General features: G+C 34.3%; 1 protein-coding gene across 1 annotated transcript in view; it reads left to right on the top strand.

Moving 5' to 3' along the window:
• Nucleotides 1–20153, top strand: part of LOC108912609 (pleckstrin homology-like domain family B member 2) — a 71217-nt gene extending 51064 nt beyond the window's left edge. Inside the window, exons 11-14 of the mRNA XM_023455866.1 lie at nucleotides 6718–6784; nucleotides 18674–18857; nucleotides 19042–19229; nucleotides 19585–20153. Of these exons, the coding sequence (XP_023311634.1) occupies nucleotides 6718–6784; nucleotides 18674–18857; nucleotides 19042–19229; nucleotides 19585–19773 (628 nt within the window). The 3' untranslated portion in view covers nucleotides 19774–20153. The remainder of the gene's footprint in view (nucleotides 1–6717; nucleotides 6785–18673; nucleotides 18858–19041; nucleotides 19230–19584) is intronic.
• The last annotated feature ends 813 nt before the right edge of the window (nucleotides 20154–20966 follow it).

Genomic DNA, 20966 nt, shown 5'->3' with positions numbered 1-20966 from the left:
TAATGATTATGGGTGAAATGCTGTTTACAAACATTAAAAATTTCCCCAAATAAAAAAAAATTTAATTGGGATTTCAAAATTCGGTTCTTGCCATCTAACTTTTCTCGAAAATTGGGCCTAAGATATATGAACTACTTATTGTTATCTTGGAAAGATGAGGAGTCCTCCAATTCATTTATTTCCTCCACAAAATAAAAAAATACAAACACAAAAATTATTTGACTTTTTTACTGTTCGGTCTTGCTCCAAAGTTAATCCGGGTACATCTGAACTACTACGAGGAATCCTGTAATGATTCTGCTTGAAATCCTGTTTACGAACAATTTTCGCAAATAAAAGAAATTTGAACTGGGATATCAAAATTTAACTCTTATCGTCTAATATTTGTTGAAAATTGAGCTTGAGACATATGAACTAATTATTGTCGCATTGGAAATATGAGGAACCCTCCAATTAATTTATTTCCACCACAAAATTAAAAAAAATTAAAACACAAAAGAGTCAAGTACTTTTTGCCATTCAGTCTTGCTCGAAAATCAAGCCTGCTACATCTGAACTACTACGAGAAACTCTGTAATGAATCTGTGTTTACAAAATTTTCAGAAATAAAAAAATTTGAATTGGGACATCAAAATTTGATTCTTTTCTCAAGAATTGGGCCTGAGACATATGAACTACTTATTGTTGTCTTGCAAATCTGATTATTTCTTCCACAAAATTTAAAAAAATACAACAAACGAAAATTATTTGACTTTGTTGCTGTTCAACATTGCTCGAAAATTAAGCTTGATCCGTTTGACCTACTAAGAACAATACTGTAATGATTCTTTGTGAAATACTGTACAAACATTAAAAATTTTCGCATATAACAAAAATTTTAATCTGATTATCAAAATTCGATTTTTGCAGTCTAATTTTTCTCGTAAATTGGGCCCGAGACATATGAACTACTTATTGTCTTGGAAATATGAGCTAAGGTCCAATTAATTTATATTTTCCACAAAATTAAAAAATATACAACAGACAAAAATTATTTGACTTTTTTGCTGTTCATAATTGCTCGAAAATTAAGCCTGATACATTTGACCTACCTAAAAACAATACTGTAATGATTCTGTGTGAAATACTGTTTACGAACATTAAAAATTTCCGCAAATAAAAAAAATTTTAATTGCGATTTCAAAATTCGTTTCTTGCCATCTAATTTTTCTCGAAAATTGGGCAGTTAAATTAATAATATTAGTTTTTCAATAATAATTGCCGTTTTTACTGTATGTCGCTAAAAAAACATTTAATTGTTATTTACTGTATTTTTTACCTTGTTTTAAACAGTTCCAAAATTTTTTTGTAAAAAAAATTCTCCGATTTCCACAAACTGATATCTTCTATTTGAGAGATTTTCGAGAAGTAAATCGACAGTTTCCGTAAGTAGCTGGCAAAATTTCCTGCAAATTTTCAGTTCCACGTACCGCGGACTATCCGCAATCGTACCCCTTTATATGTTTTTCCCGGACGTCCCTGCTTGCACCCATAATAATTTGTTTTTTGTGTTATCTCCGTTTATTGTTTAATTCTGCTATCGGATAAGATGTGGAGAGGATTACCGGTTCTTAGTATCAGTTATGAAATTCGAGAGTGTCGTTTTCAACTGGAGCGAGTAGCGTGTCCGTGCGGGTTATGTCGAAAAGGTAGGCAATGTTTGGACCTGTTCCATGTCGTTATGATTATTTTCGTTTAAGTTTAAAGGTAATTTAATTCTGAAGTCTGAAGGCGTCGCGTTTTCGCTTAATTTGAACATCGCAATTAATCCGAGTGACAAGATATGCCCTCTCGCGCGAAGGGTAGATATTTTTAGACCCGGCTCGAAGGAAAAGTCAGGGAATGTTACATAATGTTGTTAAAATTCGAAAAATAAATTTGCCACATAAATTTATACGCGTTTTTAGCTGCGTATCTTAATAAACTAATTTTCAATTAAAAAAAATACGTAGTGCCAGCTGAGGTTTGTAACACAAAATACGTTTGTATTTTTTTACGACCACACACTTTCCAGAATTAAATTTCAGAGATTAATGTTCGACTTAATGTTTGGATATTGTTGGAAACGCATTTAAATCATACTTAAAAAATTTAGAATGTGTTTTGTTTTCGTTTGTCAGCTGTTGTTTTCGGAATGACACCGACATTTACAAATTCCAGTTGGCTTTGAAAATCGGTATAGATTTTCTGCAATAATTGCTTAAATACTGTTGTCTGAAGGCACAAATTTCTATCCACCCAAAAAAATGTGCAATAAGTAATTTTACGCGAATACAATTTATCTAAAAACGAGGCTAGTTATTTTATTATATTTTAAACAATCGAAAAGTCACGTAATTTCAGTAGCTGTATGTTTATTTTAAGTTTTCATAAATTTCGTTTTCCAACAAATAACAAAATGCAAAACAGTCGTATTTGTTTTTGTTTCCCGTTAAATTGTAAGAAATTCCCATTGTTAATTTTAACACGAGCTGGGAATTTTTAAATATGTTCAAAACACGTCAGACAGAACAATCCTTAGACGCTAACAATTCCTACACGTGTAGGATATGAGAGGAATAATTTCCCAAACGATTTTCACCAGAAATTTGAAAGTTGTAATAAAATTCCTATAGAATACAGTTGTGGACAAAAAAAGGTTGCCGATATGCCGATCTAAATACAGTTCCGTCACCGATAACGACCTATTATCATGAATTGCCTTCATATTCTGACTTTGGCCTTCGACCGTGTCTGGATTACTAAAACACCTCTATAAAGATTATTTTTTTAATCATCTGCGGTACGGTTCTTGCTTCTATCGGCGATCGCGATACCCCCGCCACGTACGGAGAGCTCTTCCAGTCACGTAACGAGAAGATTAATATGCACAACGATAATTTACGGCGCCCGTCTCTCGCCGATCCAAAACACATCCCAGGGTTCTAATTTTAAATAAGAAATCGCGTAAATGTCGATCGGCGATCCACCTGCTCGCGGCGAAAATAACCGGAACAGGTGCCCTATCGCTTAAAATCTTGCCCACAAATCCTCCCGACTCCTATTTAGAGAGATAAATCAACCTGACACTGTTCTGACACCGTTATCGCGGCTAGAGACGCACCTGTCGGGGGATATTAGTCACGGGACTAGGAAAAACATGAAATTATTGAGAAATTAACGAAATGGTGGCGTTTTATCCGAAAATATATAAAAAATTTGTGCGAGGGTCGACGTTCCATCGCAGTCCTTGGTAGGTCCGCAGCGATCGTATAGCAAAGTCCGTCTTGATTTGAACGTTTGGCCCTTTCGAATTTTCTCATTTTTCGAAATCCGAAACCGAGGTGAATTTTGTATTTCTGCAGCAAATTATTGAGAAATTAACGAAATGGTGGCGTTTTATCCGAAAATATATAAAAAATTTGTGTGAGGTACTAAGGTCGACGTTCGATCGCAGTCCTTGGTAGGTCCGCAGCGATCGTATAGCAAAGTCCGTCTTGGCTTGAACTTTTGGCCCTTTCGAATTTTCTCATTTTTCAAAATCCGAAACTGAGGTGAATTTTGTATTTCTGCAGCAAATTATTGAGAAATTAACGAAATGGTGGCGTTTTATCCGAAAATATATAAAAAATTTGTGCGAGGTACTAGGGTCGACGTTCGATCGCAGCCCTTGGTAGGTCCGCAGCGATCGTATAACAAAGTCCGTCTTGATTTGAACATTTGGCCCTTTCGAATTTTCTCATTTTTCGAAATTCGAAACCGAGGTGAATTTTGTATTTNCCCTATCGCTTAAATTCTTGCTCGCAAATCCTCCTATTTAGAGAGATAAATCAACCTGACACTGTTCTGACACCGTTATCGCCGTTAGAGACGCACCTGTCAGAGGATATTAGTCACGGGACTAGGAAAGACATGAAATTATTGAGAAATTAACGAAATGATGACGTTTTATCCGTATAAAAAATCTGTGCGAGGGTCGACGTTCGATCGCAGTCCTTGGTAGGTTCGCAGCAATCGTATAGCAAAGTCCGTCTTGATTTGAACGTTTGGCCCTTTCGAATTTTCTCATTTTTCGAAAACCGAAACCGAGGTGAATTTTGTATTTCTGCAGCAAATTATTGAGAAATTAACGAAATGGTGGCGTTTTATCCGAGAATATATAAAAAATTTGTGTGAGGTACTAGGGTCGACGTTCGATCGCAGTCCTTGGTAGGTCCGCAGCGATCGTATGGCAAAGTCCGTCTTGGCTTGAACGTTTGGCCCTTTCGAATTTTCTTATTTTTCGAAATCCGAAACCGAGGTGAATTTTGTATTTCTGCAGCGCGTATTACTTTCCTTAATTGGCTATCTAGTATCTACGCTAAATTTGATTTGATATAGCAATTTTGTTGGTTTGAAATTGTCGAAGTACGCATACATTGTATCCGAGTCAAATAAAATTATAGTTTTGCCTGACGCCTCTACCACATATTTCAGTAAAAATTAAGCTATCTGTCGTCACAGTTGTTCGAGGAGATTAAATGCGAAACAAATTAATTTGCCGATGTACGAGTTGGTCTCAGTTTCCATTCATTCACTAATAAATAACGATGTCAGTGATTTATGTCTATTATAGTAAATAGGCTTGTTACACCCACCTACATTTAGACATCCTGTCTTCAAACTACTCTATACACAATTTTTTGAAAGTATTAGAAATCCCACATACTTACGCGCCGTTTTATTTCGACAGTCGGGATTTGTACAAGAAAAATAAACTTGTTTTTCGTTCTTTTGTGTGTTATTTAGCACCAGAATAGTTCACCCTTGGCTAAATCCCGAAGTTATTGTAATAATTTTTTATCGGTAGCCTGGCGAGTTATTTCGGTGCTAACAGAGGTGGCCAAGTTCTCTTTCCGTCCTTGAAACTAATTTTTTTGTATATACGCGGTTGGTAAGTCGATAGACTGTCGGTAGTGTCGGTGTATTTTTTTTTATATAAAATTGGACGTTTACGGCATTTTTTGTTCACTGCGTGTTCTAATTTTCTCTAGTAGATTGCGAATTCGTTAGATAAATGGCGCCGTCTGATATACAGGGTGTTTACGAACTTGGAAAGGACATATCCGCCAATCAAAGTGCGAACATTCGATTGGCTGATATATTTTTTGCAAATAAAATGAATTTTTTAATACCACATTGATTCGATGACGACTTTTGTTCGTCCTTGAATATTCGGACATTATCGCAAATAAAGGTGTGCCGTTATCTCGCAATTGTTATGAAACGGGGGAAAGAAGCGGACGATATGCCATCTTCGGACGCAACTATTCACCTCCTTTTTTGTAGTATGTAGCNTCAGTAAAAATTAAGCTATCTGTCGGCACAGTTGTTCGAGGAGATTAAATGCGAAACAAATTAATTTGCCGTTGTACGCGTTGGTCTCAGTTTCCATTCATTCACTAATAAATAACGATGTCAGTGATTTATGTCTCTATTATAGTAAATAGGCTTGTTACACCCACCTACATTTAGACATCCTGTCTTCGAACTACTCCAAACACAATTTTTTGAAAGTATTGTAGAAATCCCACATACTTACGCGCCGTTTTATTTCGACAGTCGGGATTTGTACAAGAAAAATAAACTTGTTTTTCGTTCTTTTGTGTGTTATTTAGCACCAGAATAGTTCACCCTTGGCTAAATCCCGAAGTTATTGTAATAATTTTTTATCGGTAGCCTGGCGAGTTATTTCGGTGCTAACAGAGGTGGCCAAGTTCTCTTCCCGTCCTTGGAACTAAATTTTTTTTATATACGCGGTTGGTAAGTCGATAGACTGTCGGTGTATTTTTTTTATATAAAATTGGACGTTTACGGCATTTTTTGTTCACTGCGTGTTCTAATTTTCTCTGATAGATTGCGAATTCGTTAGATAAATGGCGCCGTCTGTTATACAGGGTGTTTACGAACTTGGGAAGGACATATCCGCCAATCAAAGTGCGAAAATTCGATTGGCTGATATATTTTTTGCAAATAAAATGAATTTTTTAATACCACATTGATTCGATGACGACTTTTGTTCGTCCTTGAATATTCGGACATTATCGCAAATAAAGGTGTGCCGTTATCTCGCAATTGTTATGAAACGGGGGAAAGAAGCGGACGATATGCCATCTTCGGACGCAACTATTCACCTCCTTTTTTGTAGTATGTAGCACGGTGACGATTCCAGAAGTTCCCAACAAGTTTGAACTATTTCGATAAAAAGTCCTCTTCAAGTTAGTAAACACCTAGTCCTTGTATTAGCAGCGCCAGTCACCACTGCTTTGGTTGCCAAATTATTTAAAATTGGCTATATTACATGTTGTATCTTGTAATACCCCGCGTAAGAGAAACTTTAGTGTCATTTGTTTAGAAATAACCCATTTTTCTTTACTTTATATTCATTTTCAAAAAAATTGCTTTGCTTTACAGCTGCCACAAATATAAAGTGAAGGTCCGGAAAAAAATTAGTTCTGTCATCGAAATTTTGTTAAAATACTGTTTGTTATTTTCAACAAGTTACTAAATAACTAAAAAAAAAAACTACGAACTACTCAATAATGTTTGACATGAAACATATCTAAAGCGAAGGTTGTTGACCGAATTTGTTTTTGCTCTTATTTTTGTCATGTTACCTTGATTCGGTAAAATGCACCAAAATTGTTTTTTTTTCTCCAGCGGATTCGAGGAAGATCAAAAGGACGATTCAAAGCAAACTGTGGACGACCAAGATCTGAAGGAAACGGTGAGTAATTCTATATTTATAATCTTCAACCTTTACGCGTTGAACAGTGAGCTGCGAGATGTACTGCTCGGAAAAACAAAACTTTATTGTTCCACTACACTCGTGGATGTATTTTTAGTGGATAACGGGCCGAGAATAAATCTATCCAGGTAGTGTTTTGCTAAAATTCGTAAAGGTGCGTGCAAATTTCTCGAAAGGAATAAAAAAATTTGACACTTCTTGGATAACTTTTATTGCAGTTGTAATAAAACGCTTTGTTTTATCGTTTTTGGTTGTACATGCAACTAGGAAGTACTGCTTTTGTCTTGGAAAAGGTTTTATTTCAAGCCAAATGTTATAGGGCGTCCTTTAATTCGATTAGGATACGTGGATACGTATTTTTTGTAGACTAAAAGCAACAGAAGCTGTACACTTTGCGTGGCGCGACCGGGCTCGGCGAGGCGCGGCCGGGCTCGGCGTGGCGCGGCCGGGCTCGGCGTGGCGCGACCTGGCTCGGCGTGGCTCGGCGTGGCGCGACCGGGCTCGGCGTGGCGCGGCCGGGCTCGGAGGGGCGCGGTTGGGCTCGGCGCGACGTGGCATGGCGTGTCGTGATCTAATGCGTGTGGGTACGTGTATGTCACACGCGCGAAATGGTTTATGCTTTCCAAAAATCTGAAAAAAATAAATATTACTTTTTACATACAAAGTCCAGTGAATGAAGAAGCACATTGCTGCCAAAATATGGTACTTTTTATTTTCAAAAGGCGTTTGAAAATTAGTTCATCTGGGAAACCCACTCCCCCTTTGTCACTAAACTGTCGTTTTATATTTTTTAACGTTTCTTTCGAAAAATCTTGTGTTGCGAAACTCTTGTGTGTACATTTTCTTAAACGTTCGGTATCACAGCCGGTATTTTTAGCAAACGGGAACGCTTCTTCTTGAATGACATATCCGTTAATGATACAACTGTCTCCAGCTGTCTTCCACGGCCTAATTTCATTGGATGTTGGATATCCGGTGATTGTTTAGTCGGTCGATCTATAATGATCGTTCTAGGCAGACAGATGCGGGCCCAAGACCCTCTACAACAAAACAACATAACGAAAAATAAATACGATTCCATGTGCGATGTTTTGGAGGATCTAGGCATAAGAAAATACTGTTGGGACCTCTTTATTACTGTTTCCCAACCTTTTTAAGTACCGATTTCCATCTGCAGTCGTAAATAATCGTAAAATTTACAAATTGCAGCTTCTAACTAGATGAGAAATGTAAACTAACACATAATATTGTTCGGTACAGTTGTCGCTCGCTCGCGAACAAATCGAAAGCTCGTAAAATTTGGGTCTTTATTGCCAATAAACCGCAAGTATTATTCAGTGAGTAGATTTCGGAAATAACATTTATTGTAGCTAAATATACATTTGTTGGCGCTTGTATCTCCTTTTAGTTAAGGAATTTCAGAGAAAAGTTCTGTGGAGAACAATGATTGATAATAATTCTATTTCGCATTGAGGCAATCGCAGATATCTTTTTTAACATCGAGCAATAATAAATTTACTTCTGACAAATGACTGAAAAATTTTCAGCCGGTTTAAATATAGACCTAACGCTCATTCCAGTATTATGAATCACGTCAACGATGAGGAATTAGAATAAAATAAACTTTGTTTACGGTTTATATTTTCTCTTTTTCGAATTGTGAATGAATCGAGTCATTAACTGAAGTATATGCGTAATTCATGTGTTTTATAGTAGGGACATTTTCTTGACCGGTTCTGCTTGTTAGAAAAAGTCGATAGGGTTGAGATTTGGCGGTGTGGCTGGTCACTTTAATTCGCAAATTCCGTAATTTTTTTCTCCCAGAAAACAGCTACGACCTTTTTAATTACGTCGTTTTCTAGGATGTAGGACTTTTCCAATGTTAAATTTCGTTTGGGTATCGAGAACTTTTCTTGGGCAACAGCATGTGACTCGATATATAATGTCCGTTATGCGTCATCGAGTTGAAATATATAAATATCTGGGCAAAGTATGCGTAAACAGCCATCCATTCAGTTTCGAAAAAGACATCTTTTTTACGAAAACGGCGTATTGTTTGCGCCGAACACAAACAATTTTACGTACGAATATACATCTTCAATCCCGCAACGTGCCTGACAAAGAGGATGCTATTCTTATAGAACACACGCCATTCAAACTATTAATAGAAAATATAAAAAAAAAATAAGAAACTTTTTATTAAGAAAAAAACATTTTTAGCGACTACAAAAAGTTTTTGCGAGCTTTTTATTGGAGTTTCGTTATAATAAGAAATCGGGTACAGTTTCGTAAAAGCGGTATTATTTATTAAAACTGCACGAAAAATCGCACTCAGATTCACTTTTCACAGCAGTGTTTAATCTCGGTCGGTGATAAATATGTTGCGAACTAATAAATTAGCAAAGAACATCAATTGCCGCCAACATCTGTGTTTTAGAGCGTAATTAATTTATTTCGCGTAGTTTTACTCTATCTCTCTGGCTCCCGATAATATTTATAGTCCAAGCATTATAGAGAAATGCTTACTGAAATTATTACCTGGACAAAAAAAATATGACCGTATAGAAAATTAAATTTTCTGTTGAGTTTCTTGTTCTTTAAACTCGATCCAATATGGCGAACATGGTTAAAAAAAATCGCAAAGTTGAAAAAACGGTTTTTCTAAAATAACTAAAAAAATATAGCACGGATTGAAAAATTTTAAATGAGAAAGTTGTAGGTTTTAAAAAGATCTATCGACTGATTTTTTGAAAGTATCGATTGCTTTGTTACTTTTCGAGATATATCGAAAAAACCGTTAAAAATCTTCTCTTTTCTCTTCTTCTATAACTCGTTTACATTTACGTGCCCATATTTGCTATTTACTGCAAGCATAGCCCGCGGCAAGCCAAAAAAGTACATTTTTGAAAAATTTAAAAATATTAATTATTTTTCGAGATATATCGATTTTTTGAAAAAAAGGCGCTCTCGAAAATTGGCTAGATCTTCTCAGCGGATAGCCCTACAGTAACGATTTTCGGTTTATTTTCTTCGTAAAGAGTTATATTATCATGCTGTTAAAAAATGTTGACGATTTTATTAATTTTAAGGATCAAAAAATGACTGAAAAAGTTGCACTTTTTTTGGGTATGTTTTTTTCAAATAACTATTTCAATTTTTATTATTTTTTTGTACTTAATCTGGGGTAGCTAAACACGAATATTATAGCATTTTCGCCTTAGAAGCAAAATAGACCCGTAAATGTTTAGTTTTCTTTCTTTAAAAGTCATTTTCATAAAATAAAAATTGAAATAGTAATTTGAAAAAAACATACCCAAAAAAGTGCAACTTATTCAAAGTCATTTTTTGATCCTTAAAATTAATAAAATCGTCAACATTTTTTAACAGCATGATAATATAACTCTTTACGAAGAAAATAAACCGAAAATCGTTACTGTAGGGCTATCCGCTGAGAAGATCTAGCCAATTTTCGAGAGCGCCTTTTTTTCAAAAAATCGATATATCTCGAAAAATAATTAATATTTTTAAATTTTTCAAAAATGTACTTTTTTGGCTTGCCGCGGGCTATGCTTGCAGTAAATAGCAAATATGGGCACGTAAATGTAAACGAGTTATAGAAGAAGAGAAAAGAGAAGATTTTTAACGGTTTTTTCGATATATCTCGAAAAGTAACAAAGCAATCGATACTTTCAAAAAATCAGTCGATAGATCTTTTTAAAACCTACAACTTTCTCATTTAAAATTTTTCAATCCGTGCTATATTTTTTTAGTTATTTTAGAAAAACCGTTTTTTTCAACTTTGCGATTTTTTTTAACCATGTTCGCCATATTGGATCGAGTTTAAAGAACAAGAAACTCAATTTAAAATTTAATTTTCTATACGGTCATATTTTTTTTGTCCAGGTAATAATTTCTGCAAATTTAACATCAATCCGTGACAGAATTGCTTGGACTATTATTGGAATTATAAATAACGCGCAACGAAAATTTTCCATTCGCTCAAATCTCTTTTCAAACGCAAAAGAATGGTAAGCAACTGTCGGGAAGTAGGCGAATAATATAAATCTCCCCTCTATATCGTTATTATTGTAAGTAGAATTTGGGAGCAGCTTTGTTACAAATAGGCCATTATCACAGTCCATTTGGCAAATTTGGAACATTTTTTGTTGTGCAAGTTGTACAATTTCCGGTGAAATACAGAAATAATGTTAGATTTGATTTAACACAAATATCTTTTTTCGCTCTTTATAAAAACGGACATTTCAGTTTTTGACGAAAGTGGAAAGGTAACCACGTCGTATGCCAGATTAGGCTGTTGATTATGTCTTAAAAAGCAGAGTACTAAGGAACTATTGATGGATTTTTATTGCATGAATCGTTTAAATGGTTATACAGAAAGAAAAAACGTGGAGTGCTATTAAATTAGAGGGTGGAAATTGGAGATAGGGGTGAAAATGCAACCCTCACGGTTTTTTGAGTATATCTCGAAAACGAAACAAAATTTGAGGGTATTGCATAGGAAAAATTTTTGTAGATAATGAGATTTTCTATCGAAAAAAATTTATTTACTGCAAAATATATTAAAAAGAATTTAACAAAAAATGCAAAAAATTCTATTTTCTTGTTTTTTTAATTTTATGCAAATAACTTTTCTGAGCAGAGATAGGTATAGGCATTGCTTCATAGAAAGAAAAGTATATAAAATTTCCTACAAAATGATGGGTTATAAAAGTTTTTCGATGAAAATAGACTGACTTATGATCGTTCAACTTTGCCTTTTTTTCGGTTTTTACTGAATTTATGACAATATTGTTTTATTACTTATTTTTGAGTATGTAATTCATTTTTATTTAATAAAGACGTATGTTAAATTAATTTATCAATAATAAATAAAAGTTATATGGCTTTATATACAGGGTGTTGNTTTTTTTTTTTTACTTTTTTAATAAAATAATTTAGTAAAAACTTGAGAATTTAAGTACAATAAAGTTTATTAATAATGTATATACAGTGTGTCCACGGATTGACTTGACAAGAGGAGAAACTCTTTTGTTTTTGACTGTAACGAAAAATGTCACAATTTATAAAAAGTTCTGCCCCTCGAAAAAATGAGACTGTCATATAAACATCTTAGATTAGATGTACAGAGTGCTCATAAATTAAAAAAATACGAAAATACTCAAGAGAGAAGTACCATTATTTATTATTTTACACAACATTTTTATAAAACAAATCTGTTTATAGTCTCAAATAATGTCCTAATACAAATTTTAAAATTAAAATTTCAATTTTTGAGGTAGGAAGTAGCTATCCATATATAGAAAAAAACTGAAGTGAAATTTTTATTTTAAAATTTGTATTAGGACATTACATATTTGAGGTTATAAACAGATTTGTTGTATAAAAATGTTGTGTAAAATAATAAATAATGGTACTTCTCTTTTAAGTATTTTCGTTTTTTTTTAATTTATGAGCACCCTGTACATCTAATCTAAGATGTTTGTATGACAGTCTTATTTTTTCGAGGGGCAGAACTTTTTATAAAGAGTGACATTTTTCGATAAAGTCAAAAACAAATGAGTTTCTCCTCTTGTCAGCTCCATCCGTGGACACGCTGTATATACATTATTAATAAACTTTATTGTATTTAAATTCTCGAGGTTGTACTAAATTATTTTATTATAAAAGTAAAAAAATCAAAAATATATAATTTTTTGCTTTGTTTAAGTGTTTATTAACGATTTTTTGCATAAAATTTTCCTTTTACATTTTTTAAATCAGCCATTTCGATGGGAAATTCAATTCCCTACAAAATTTTTCCTATGAATTATATCGAAATTTTGCTTCGTTTTCGTGCTACAATTAAAAATCTGCAAAAGTGCATTTTCACCCATATCCTCAATTTCAACCCTCTAATTTAATAGCACCCCGCGGTTTTTTCATTTTTAATGACCCTTCGAACAAGTCATGTGATGAAAATCCTTGAACGTCTTATTTCCTTCCTTTTTTTGCAAAAAAATGAGAGTTAAAACGCATAAGGGTAAATGCGACGAAAATCGAAAAATTGATTAAGTTTGAGCGGCCATATATCAGTTAATTTTCATCCAAAAATACTCTACAACCTCTTGTTTTGAAGGAAATTTTATCTATTTTTTGTCTATGAACAATGCCTATACCTATCTCTGCTCAGAAAAAAAAGTTATTTGCATAAAAGTAAAAAAAAAAACAAAAAAATGAGTTTTGCATTTTTTTTGTTAAATTGGTTTTAATATATTTTGGAGTAAATTTTTTTTTTAATTTTTTAAATAAGCTATTTCGACAGAATTATCTACAAAAATTTTCCTATGCAATACCCTCAAATTTTGCTTCATTTTCGAGATATACTCAAAAAACTGAAAGGGTTGCATTTTCACCCCTATCTCCAATTTCCACCCTCTAATTTAATAGCACACCGCGATTTTTTCATTCTAAATAACTATTTGAACGATTCATGCAATAAAAACCCATCAACGTTGTAGTTCCATACCACATGACATAATCAATAGCCTAGATCAGCGTAATCAGAAAATTACGGTGAATTGGAAAATGCAAAAATTCAATGTAGCGCCCCTAATAGTCTGCTGATAAATCTTTGTCACATTTATACGTAAACGGTATACCCCACGATTATATCCCTTACCCCGCAGATGCCTCCGTTCCGTTTGTTTTCGAAAATCGGGGGAGTCCGGTCAAAGGGGCGTTACGTCGGTACGCCAGAACCCAGAACATCAAGCTATTTCGGAAAAGCCGCGTACACCCAACTCCTTCGAGTCGAACGGGCGAAGCTAATCCGGTTATCTTACTATTTCCTCTCCGCCGTCGGTCGCCTCGATCGCGCGCTTCTATCGGCACGGAGAGCTTTGGGGGATCCCAAAGAATCGGACTTTTTTTTCTCTAATCGATCTCGCGCGTACTCTCCATAAAAATGTCCCTGTGGATAACTTACGTTCGGTCCGGCTACAAGAATAACGTGAGGAGGCGCAAGACCAACCGCTTGTCATCTACCTCAGTAAGTTTTTTTCCTTCGGTTTGTGGCGAAAGGTCGGTGAAGAAGACGGGATGTGTTTGTATGTGTTTGTTGTTCGTAAGACGTTTCGATATGATAGGAATAGGTCGTCCTCAGGCGACATGCAACTGAAAATAATAACAATGACGTAGTTGATGTAATTTTCTGAACAACGCAAGCTAAGTTTTTTCGCGTGGAAATTGATAGGTTTTCTTTGCATTTAAGTGAGAAAGGAGCTTTTTCCTTTAATATTCCCTTGGCTTCCTGTTGCTCTAATAATTCTATTAAATTGTCTAGTCACCCCTTTCTCTTAGGAACTTCAGCTCAGTGGTAATAGTGTGTCTGAAAGTTTGTGTTTTCCAAAAAAGAAACAATGTTACGAAATAATAATGATATACTGAGTGTCCCTGAAATGAGTGCTAACATTTTAACCACGCATTAATCGTCAAAAGTAACAACTTTTGACTACATAATATATTTTTTTCAAAAACTTCTTGGTTTTTAAGAATTTGACGCCTACTCTTTGGACATCCTGTACAACGTGACTCATTATGTACGATTCGAAAGTTTTTTTTCACCAATGATTCCATCATCATCCACCATTGTTGCTATTTTTTTTATTGAAAATCCAGCTATTCAGCCTTAATCAACATCACTTAAAACCCCATGTACCTCAAATTTCACCAATTTATGACACGGAATAATTTTTTTATTCAGGCTTAAATTTTTTGTGTCCAAATCTAGCTGGCGTTGAATATACCTAAAATTGTAAAAGTCAGACTCTTTTATACCAGTTATAACCGTCAGTGTCAGGATAATCTTCTTCTTCAGACATTTATGCGTGTCTTTTGTTTTTTAGTCTTTTGCAGTTTTTTGTTTGTATTTTAAGTAATGCTGATTAAAGCTTTTGCCTTTTGGTAAAAGAATTCATAAGCTATTTTCCGAAAAATCGACAGGTGGCTATTTATAAATAAAAATTAATTAAAAACGAGTCCAAATAAAAAAAATTGTGTCTCCGCCCCCACCGTATCGAGCGGAGTAAGCATTTTACGGGACCCGACAAAATTAAGTTTATTTTAGAAAAAAGGGGGTCAATCATTGCGGACTATTTTTTATATTGAAGTAAAAATATTCAACTAGATGTGTAAATTTCAGACCAAAATAGTAATAAATGAGCTCGTAGCAATTAAAAAAAAAAATAAAAAATTGTCGGCTCCTGTTGGTCGTAGGACAATTTTTTTTTAATTCGTGTAAAAAATGTCAGCTTTCAAATTAATTCCTAATTAATTAGGTTTTCCAGGTTTCCCTCATTCCTGCACTGAATGGTGGTTAGGGCCTACCAACATAAGTCGTTCCTGGGCGCAAATGCGGCCTGCCTAATAATAATATGCCGCCTCCTCTCCCGCACAAGTCTCCGGACTTATGGGCTAATTCTCGTAATTAGAATGAGGAGTAGAGATATTATTATTATTATTATTATTATTATTATTATTATTATTATTATTATTATTATTATTAAATGGCAGTAATGCCATTCCGATTCAATTTCAACAATAAGAAAAAGATTTCGGTAGACTCCGCATATTTCCAATTATTTTGCAATTCGCGCACAATTTGCACAGGAAAGTACAATTCTTAGAGAAAATGTTAAGCCCAAGATGGGTCACGTAAGTGCGTTACTGTATGATTTATTGAAACTTAAAAAAAATTGTTTTTTTTTCGAAAAACTCAATTTTTGCAAAAACTATCAAATATATTGAAATTTTACAAAAATGCACTTATTCTACTTTCCAAGGACTACATATTCTGAAAGTTTCGTAAAAAAATCTTTTTCCGTTTTAAAGATGCAGAAATAAATAATTCCTAAATTTATACATTATACATTTGTACAATTTTTGTCTTTTTTTAAATGAAAAAAACTGATTTTTTGCAAACTTTGGACGCCATTTTGAAAATGAAGCCCTAATATTCAGCTGGGTAAAGTAGTTCATTCAATTCTACAGAATTTTTCCTAATTTAATTCTTTGTTATTACTGAACTAAATTTTGGCACATAAAAATCTAATTTGATTGGACTATAAATGATTACAAGCCACTCCACCGACGAGCTTAGACAACCTTAGGACACTGCACGACTGGTACTGTACTGTAAAAAATCCCTAAACCTCAGCGTCACCAATATTAATGATTCGTCTACAATGAACAATGACAAAATGTTGCGTCTACGCTCGAGATAATGCGATCGCTGATCGGTTGAATAGTATCTCGTGAAAAATAACACCGATCACCAGCCGGCGAAACAGAATGTTGTTTTAATGTAATCCCGCTCTCACAACTTTTAATTTTTCCAAACAAAACTGGTCACGTGACTTGTAATCATTTATGAATGCTCCGTATCACACTTACACACATTATTCCCTTCCCTCGGCGTAGTAAAACTATAAACAGTTTAGTTTTAGCACAAAATATATTACTGTATTGTTCAAATTTACGTGGTCGGTGTATTTCTATTTCATTTGTTTATACGGGGAGCTTTCTATATACATACCAATTTTTTTCTCGCGGATATGTAGGTTGTATTTTCGGCATCATTTGAATGTTTATAAAATAACTCAATCGATAAGCGATAATTCATCCTCCAGTACACCAACACGTGTATACGCTACGTAATTTAAGAGACCTTTGACAGCTCTAAATGTATGTATAAAAATACGAGCGTATTTTCAGAATCGTTTTGCTAAAATTGTCCTACAGTTTTGAAATTGGTACAATTTAATGGAAAATTATAAAATACTTGGTGTAATTAAACATAATTTAATTTGATTGAGCGGAGCTATAGAGGAAACGAACTGCAAAGGTCATGCTGGTGATATACAAATGTTAACATAATATTTAGATAAACCCAATTGTTTGCAGTTCACCAATTAAGAAATCTTAACAATTACAGAGATAGGGTTTTTATCACGGACAAAATTAACTGGGGGTTTTCCGAAAGAGATATACTGACACTGATAATAATTAATTATTGTTACTAAGTTATTTAAATTAAATTTCCTTATTTTGTTATTTCACCAACACAATATCTTCTCTAAAAAATATTTTGCTTCCGCATTTATTAAGTTGGCTTGATTGCTTCTCCGGAGCCAGCAAAGTGGCAATTAAAATATGTATATCGGGAGATTTTAGTTGGTGAACTATCCGGAATGTGAAAATTAGTCTTTTATTTGTGAATTATGGCATAGATCCAACCCTGTCTAAAATTACATCGGAGCATATAATTTCTTGTTTCTCGTCTTTCATTTAGAATCGTGATTCGCCTCCTGCCCCTGGTTACGCATTTATCTTTAGAATCCAGCAGCTGTATATAATAATTATATAATGTAGAAATTCTATGAAAAAAAATGAGTTGTTTGTAGACGAAATACTCCAAATAGTGTTCTTCGTTTAGTAACAAAATTATTGCGCAACAAACTTGCTCTTATGTAATTTTTTCCTCGAGGAGATACATGGGCTTTAAAGGGGAAAAGTAAATAAGGCTTATACAGGGTGTCCCATTGTCAGCGTACAAAAATTTACCAGGGGGTAGACCAGACGACCAAAATAAGGTTAAAATTCTTATAAAATATTTTTCTGCGATGCACTCTCACCGAGTTACAGGGTGTTGTTTATAAAAAAATGATAACTTTTCGCAATAACTCAAAAACCCTTTCAGGGATTTAAGTAATTTTTGGGTGGACAAGTTGGCCTAGGCCGCCCCTGGCGTCAGATGTAGTTTTAATGACCTTTACACTTCACACAAAAATTACTCAAGTTCCTGAAAGGGTTTTTGAGTTATTGCGGAAAGTTGTTATTATTTTTTTTAAACAACACCCTGTAACTCTCAATCAGTGAGAGTGCATCGTAGGAAAATATTTTATAAGAATTTTAATCTTATTTTAGTCTGGTCCACCCCGAGGTAAATTTTTGTACGCCGACATTGGGACACTCTGTATATGTACGATTTGACCCGGGAACCAACCGTTTTTGTCTTTTAACAATATTTCAAAAAATCGTAACAAATTTTCTGTCGGTTTTGGAGTAGATTCCCAAATAATGACGCGCTTATTTTCTTTTACGACAAGTATTACAGTTTTTCAAAAGAATTTTAGTTAATAGAATTAAAATAACTAAATCTAAACAACACTAACATACAAATAAATTAAATATCTAAACGTACAGATAATTTTAATTTATATTTAACTTAGTTTTCAACTTCGCTCAAATGGTCATTTCATTTTAGATGAAAAAGACGCAGAGTGCTATTAAATTAAAGGGTGTAAATTAGAGGTAGGGGAGAAAATGCACCCCTTTCAGTTTTTTAATTGTAGCTCGAAAACGAAGCAAAATTTCGCTATAGTTCATAACCTTAACCCGAGAAAACTCAACTTGTATATATTCGCTTATATTTATCTTATTTTTCTTATTACACAAGCAGACTATTACTATTCCGAAGGTTTTCGACGCGCTTAATCCTCAGTCCTGTTTTGTTAAATATTTTTGTAATCTAAAAAATATCTTTGTTATTCCCGTTACTGATTCATTGATTACGATACTTGTAACACCTTCCGTTACATCGTATTTACATCGAATCTTGTAACACCACCATTTTAAATATTTAAATAGTGACTCGGACGCTTGAAAGGGAAACCTGCGATTTGTCTTTCGCGTAACGCCGACGAGGTACCACTGCTGGTAATAAATTTTCTTCGTAAACGCCGCTTATCCCGACATTTATTTATTCCCGTCTTTCCACTCGTCCATATTGAACGACGGTTTTAATTTCAGAGCCATGGGGAATCAGAGACCGCCGAATCGCCTAGGCCCCTGTCCGAGACGAGCGAAATGAGCCTTGAGGTGGGCACCTTGAACAGGAAGCGGAAGAGTCCCAGCGACAAGCAGAGGCCCCTCACCAGATACCTGCCCATAAGGGGGTCGGACCTGGACCTTCGCCAGCACATAGAATCGGCCGGTGAGAGTTTTTATTTTGGCGTGTACAGTTAAAAATTTTTAAGGCGCGCTATTTTCATGAATATTTTTTTAAATGTAACGTTTTTTTTTTTTTAAATGCTTGTGAATCGATTACGGCCAAATTTTTTATAAAAAATGGGTAGAATTTAATTCTAGATATTAAATTTTTATCTCTTTTCATGTAGGCCACCAGGTGGTGCTGTGCCCGCACGTTTTAATAAATTCGAGCACGTGCCGGGGGTTCCTTCACAAGAAGGGTTCGAAGCTGAACGGGTGGTCCAGGAGGTGGTTCGTATTCGACAGGAACAAGCACACTCTGACCTATTACTCGGACAAAAGCGAAAAGAAGCCCAGAGGGGGGGCGTATTTCCAGGTAATGAAAAAAAAAGTTTGTAGGAACTGTTGGTCGTAGGATAAATTTTTTTTTTAAATTCGTGAAAAAATGTGAGTTTTCAAACGGCAATAGTGCCATTCCGATTAAATTTCAACGGTAACAAAAAAAGGATCTACATTTTTCGAACCGAAAAAAAAAGTCAAAGTTTCGGTTGATTTTTCTCGTATTTGCAATTATTCTGTTCCATCTAAAAGAATAAAATCGAAAATCTAATTGTTAAATTTTGAAAAAATGGGACAAATCGAGGCGGTGTAGCCCCGAAATATCGTGTACGGAGATAATTCGGAATCGTCGTCGATAAAAAGAGCAAATTACTCATAAACGGCTTTTCCAGGCCATCGAGGAGGTCTACTTGGACCACCTGAACAGCGTGAAGTCGCCCAACCCCCAACTGACGTTCATCGTTAAGACGCACGAACGTCTCTATTACTTGATGGCGCCGTCCCCGGAGGCCATGAGGATATGGGTGGACGTCATCTTTACCGGCGCCGAGGGATATCGGGAGTTCGAGCATGGCACCTGATGGTAAATTGCCAGCCCGTTCCGCGTCGGTTCACCGAATTTACATATTGTTACGTATGTAACGGAGTTTATTGTTCGTAATGGATAAACAGATCTAATTAGCTGGATATATTTTTATAATATAGCGATTAGGAGGTAGTTTTTATATTACTTTTGTACATAAACTTGGGGGTTCAATAATGTAACGTGATAAAGGACTATTTTTGTACGTCTAAATCGAATGGCCGTTTGCGATGTTGTGCGGTGCCTTTTGCGAGAGTCGCAAGTGCGGTGGCAGGTTTGTCGTCATTTCTTTTTAATGTGTTTTATGTTTTAAGACTGTGCACAACCAATATTTCTTGTAATTCTTATGTTTAATGAATATTAAAAATACGTTTGAAAAAAAAAACGCCGTTTCATTAATCTCAATCATTTATCAAATATTTCACTAAACCATTACCACAGCGCCTCTGGTGATTTGGAAGCCTAACTAATGCATAATGTAGACAACCGTAGATATGCATATGTACATTTGGTTGCCTAATTTAAGTGCAGTATTTATTGTTGCCCATGGGTATTAATTATTATTAAATATTTTTCCTTTATATTTAAAAGTTTAAATATATATTAAAGTAAAGAAATCTACCTTGTTTAAATTGTCCATACTTTAATATATATATTTAAACTTTTAAATATAAAGGAAAAGCATAAACATACCAGAACCCCATTTGTTTAAAGGAATAAAAAAATATTTTATGAAATACAAAACAATTTATTATATAAACTAGAAATGGTTCATTACAACGGAAAGGACATATTTAATACTAAGACTTACTTATCTAAATTATTCTGAGTAAAAATATGTTATGTACTACCAATTTTCTTATATTTACATAACTTAACAAATTCATAAGATTGTTCCAACAGCTGCAGGCCATTTTCAAATTGTCGGAACTCAAAATGAAGTTATTTTATGGCCAGAGATTAATCATAAAGAATATAATTATGTCCAAGCCATGCAATCTTTATTTATTAATTAATATAATTAACTGATTGAAATAACAATTTTACGAGTACCAAGTAAAATGCAGAGAAACTACTGTTGTTTATCTACTAATATCTCTAGATATTAAATTGTATCAGCTTATATATTAACAAATCCGATAAAAAGTATTATTTCACTTCAAAATGTTAGTACTCATTATTATTAAGATA

The sequence above is a fragment of the Anoplophora glabripennis genome, unplaced genomic scaffold (genome assembly GCF_000390285.2).
Source record: "Anoplophora glabripennis isolate ALB-LARVAE unplaced genomic scaffold, Agla_2.0 scaffold839, whole genome shotgun sequence".
Classification (NCBI taxonomy): domain Eukaryota; kingdom Metazoa; phylum Arthropoda; class Insecta; order Coleoptera; family Cerambycidae; genus Anoplophora; species Anoplophora glabripennis.
The sequence above is the reverse complement of the archived record's forward strand: the minus strand, read 5'-3'. Positions and strand labels throughout refer to the sequence as shown.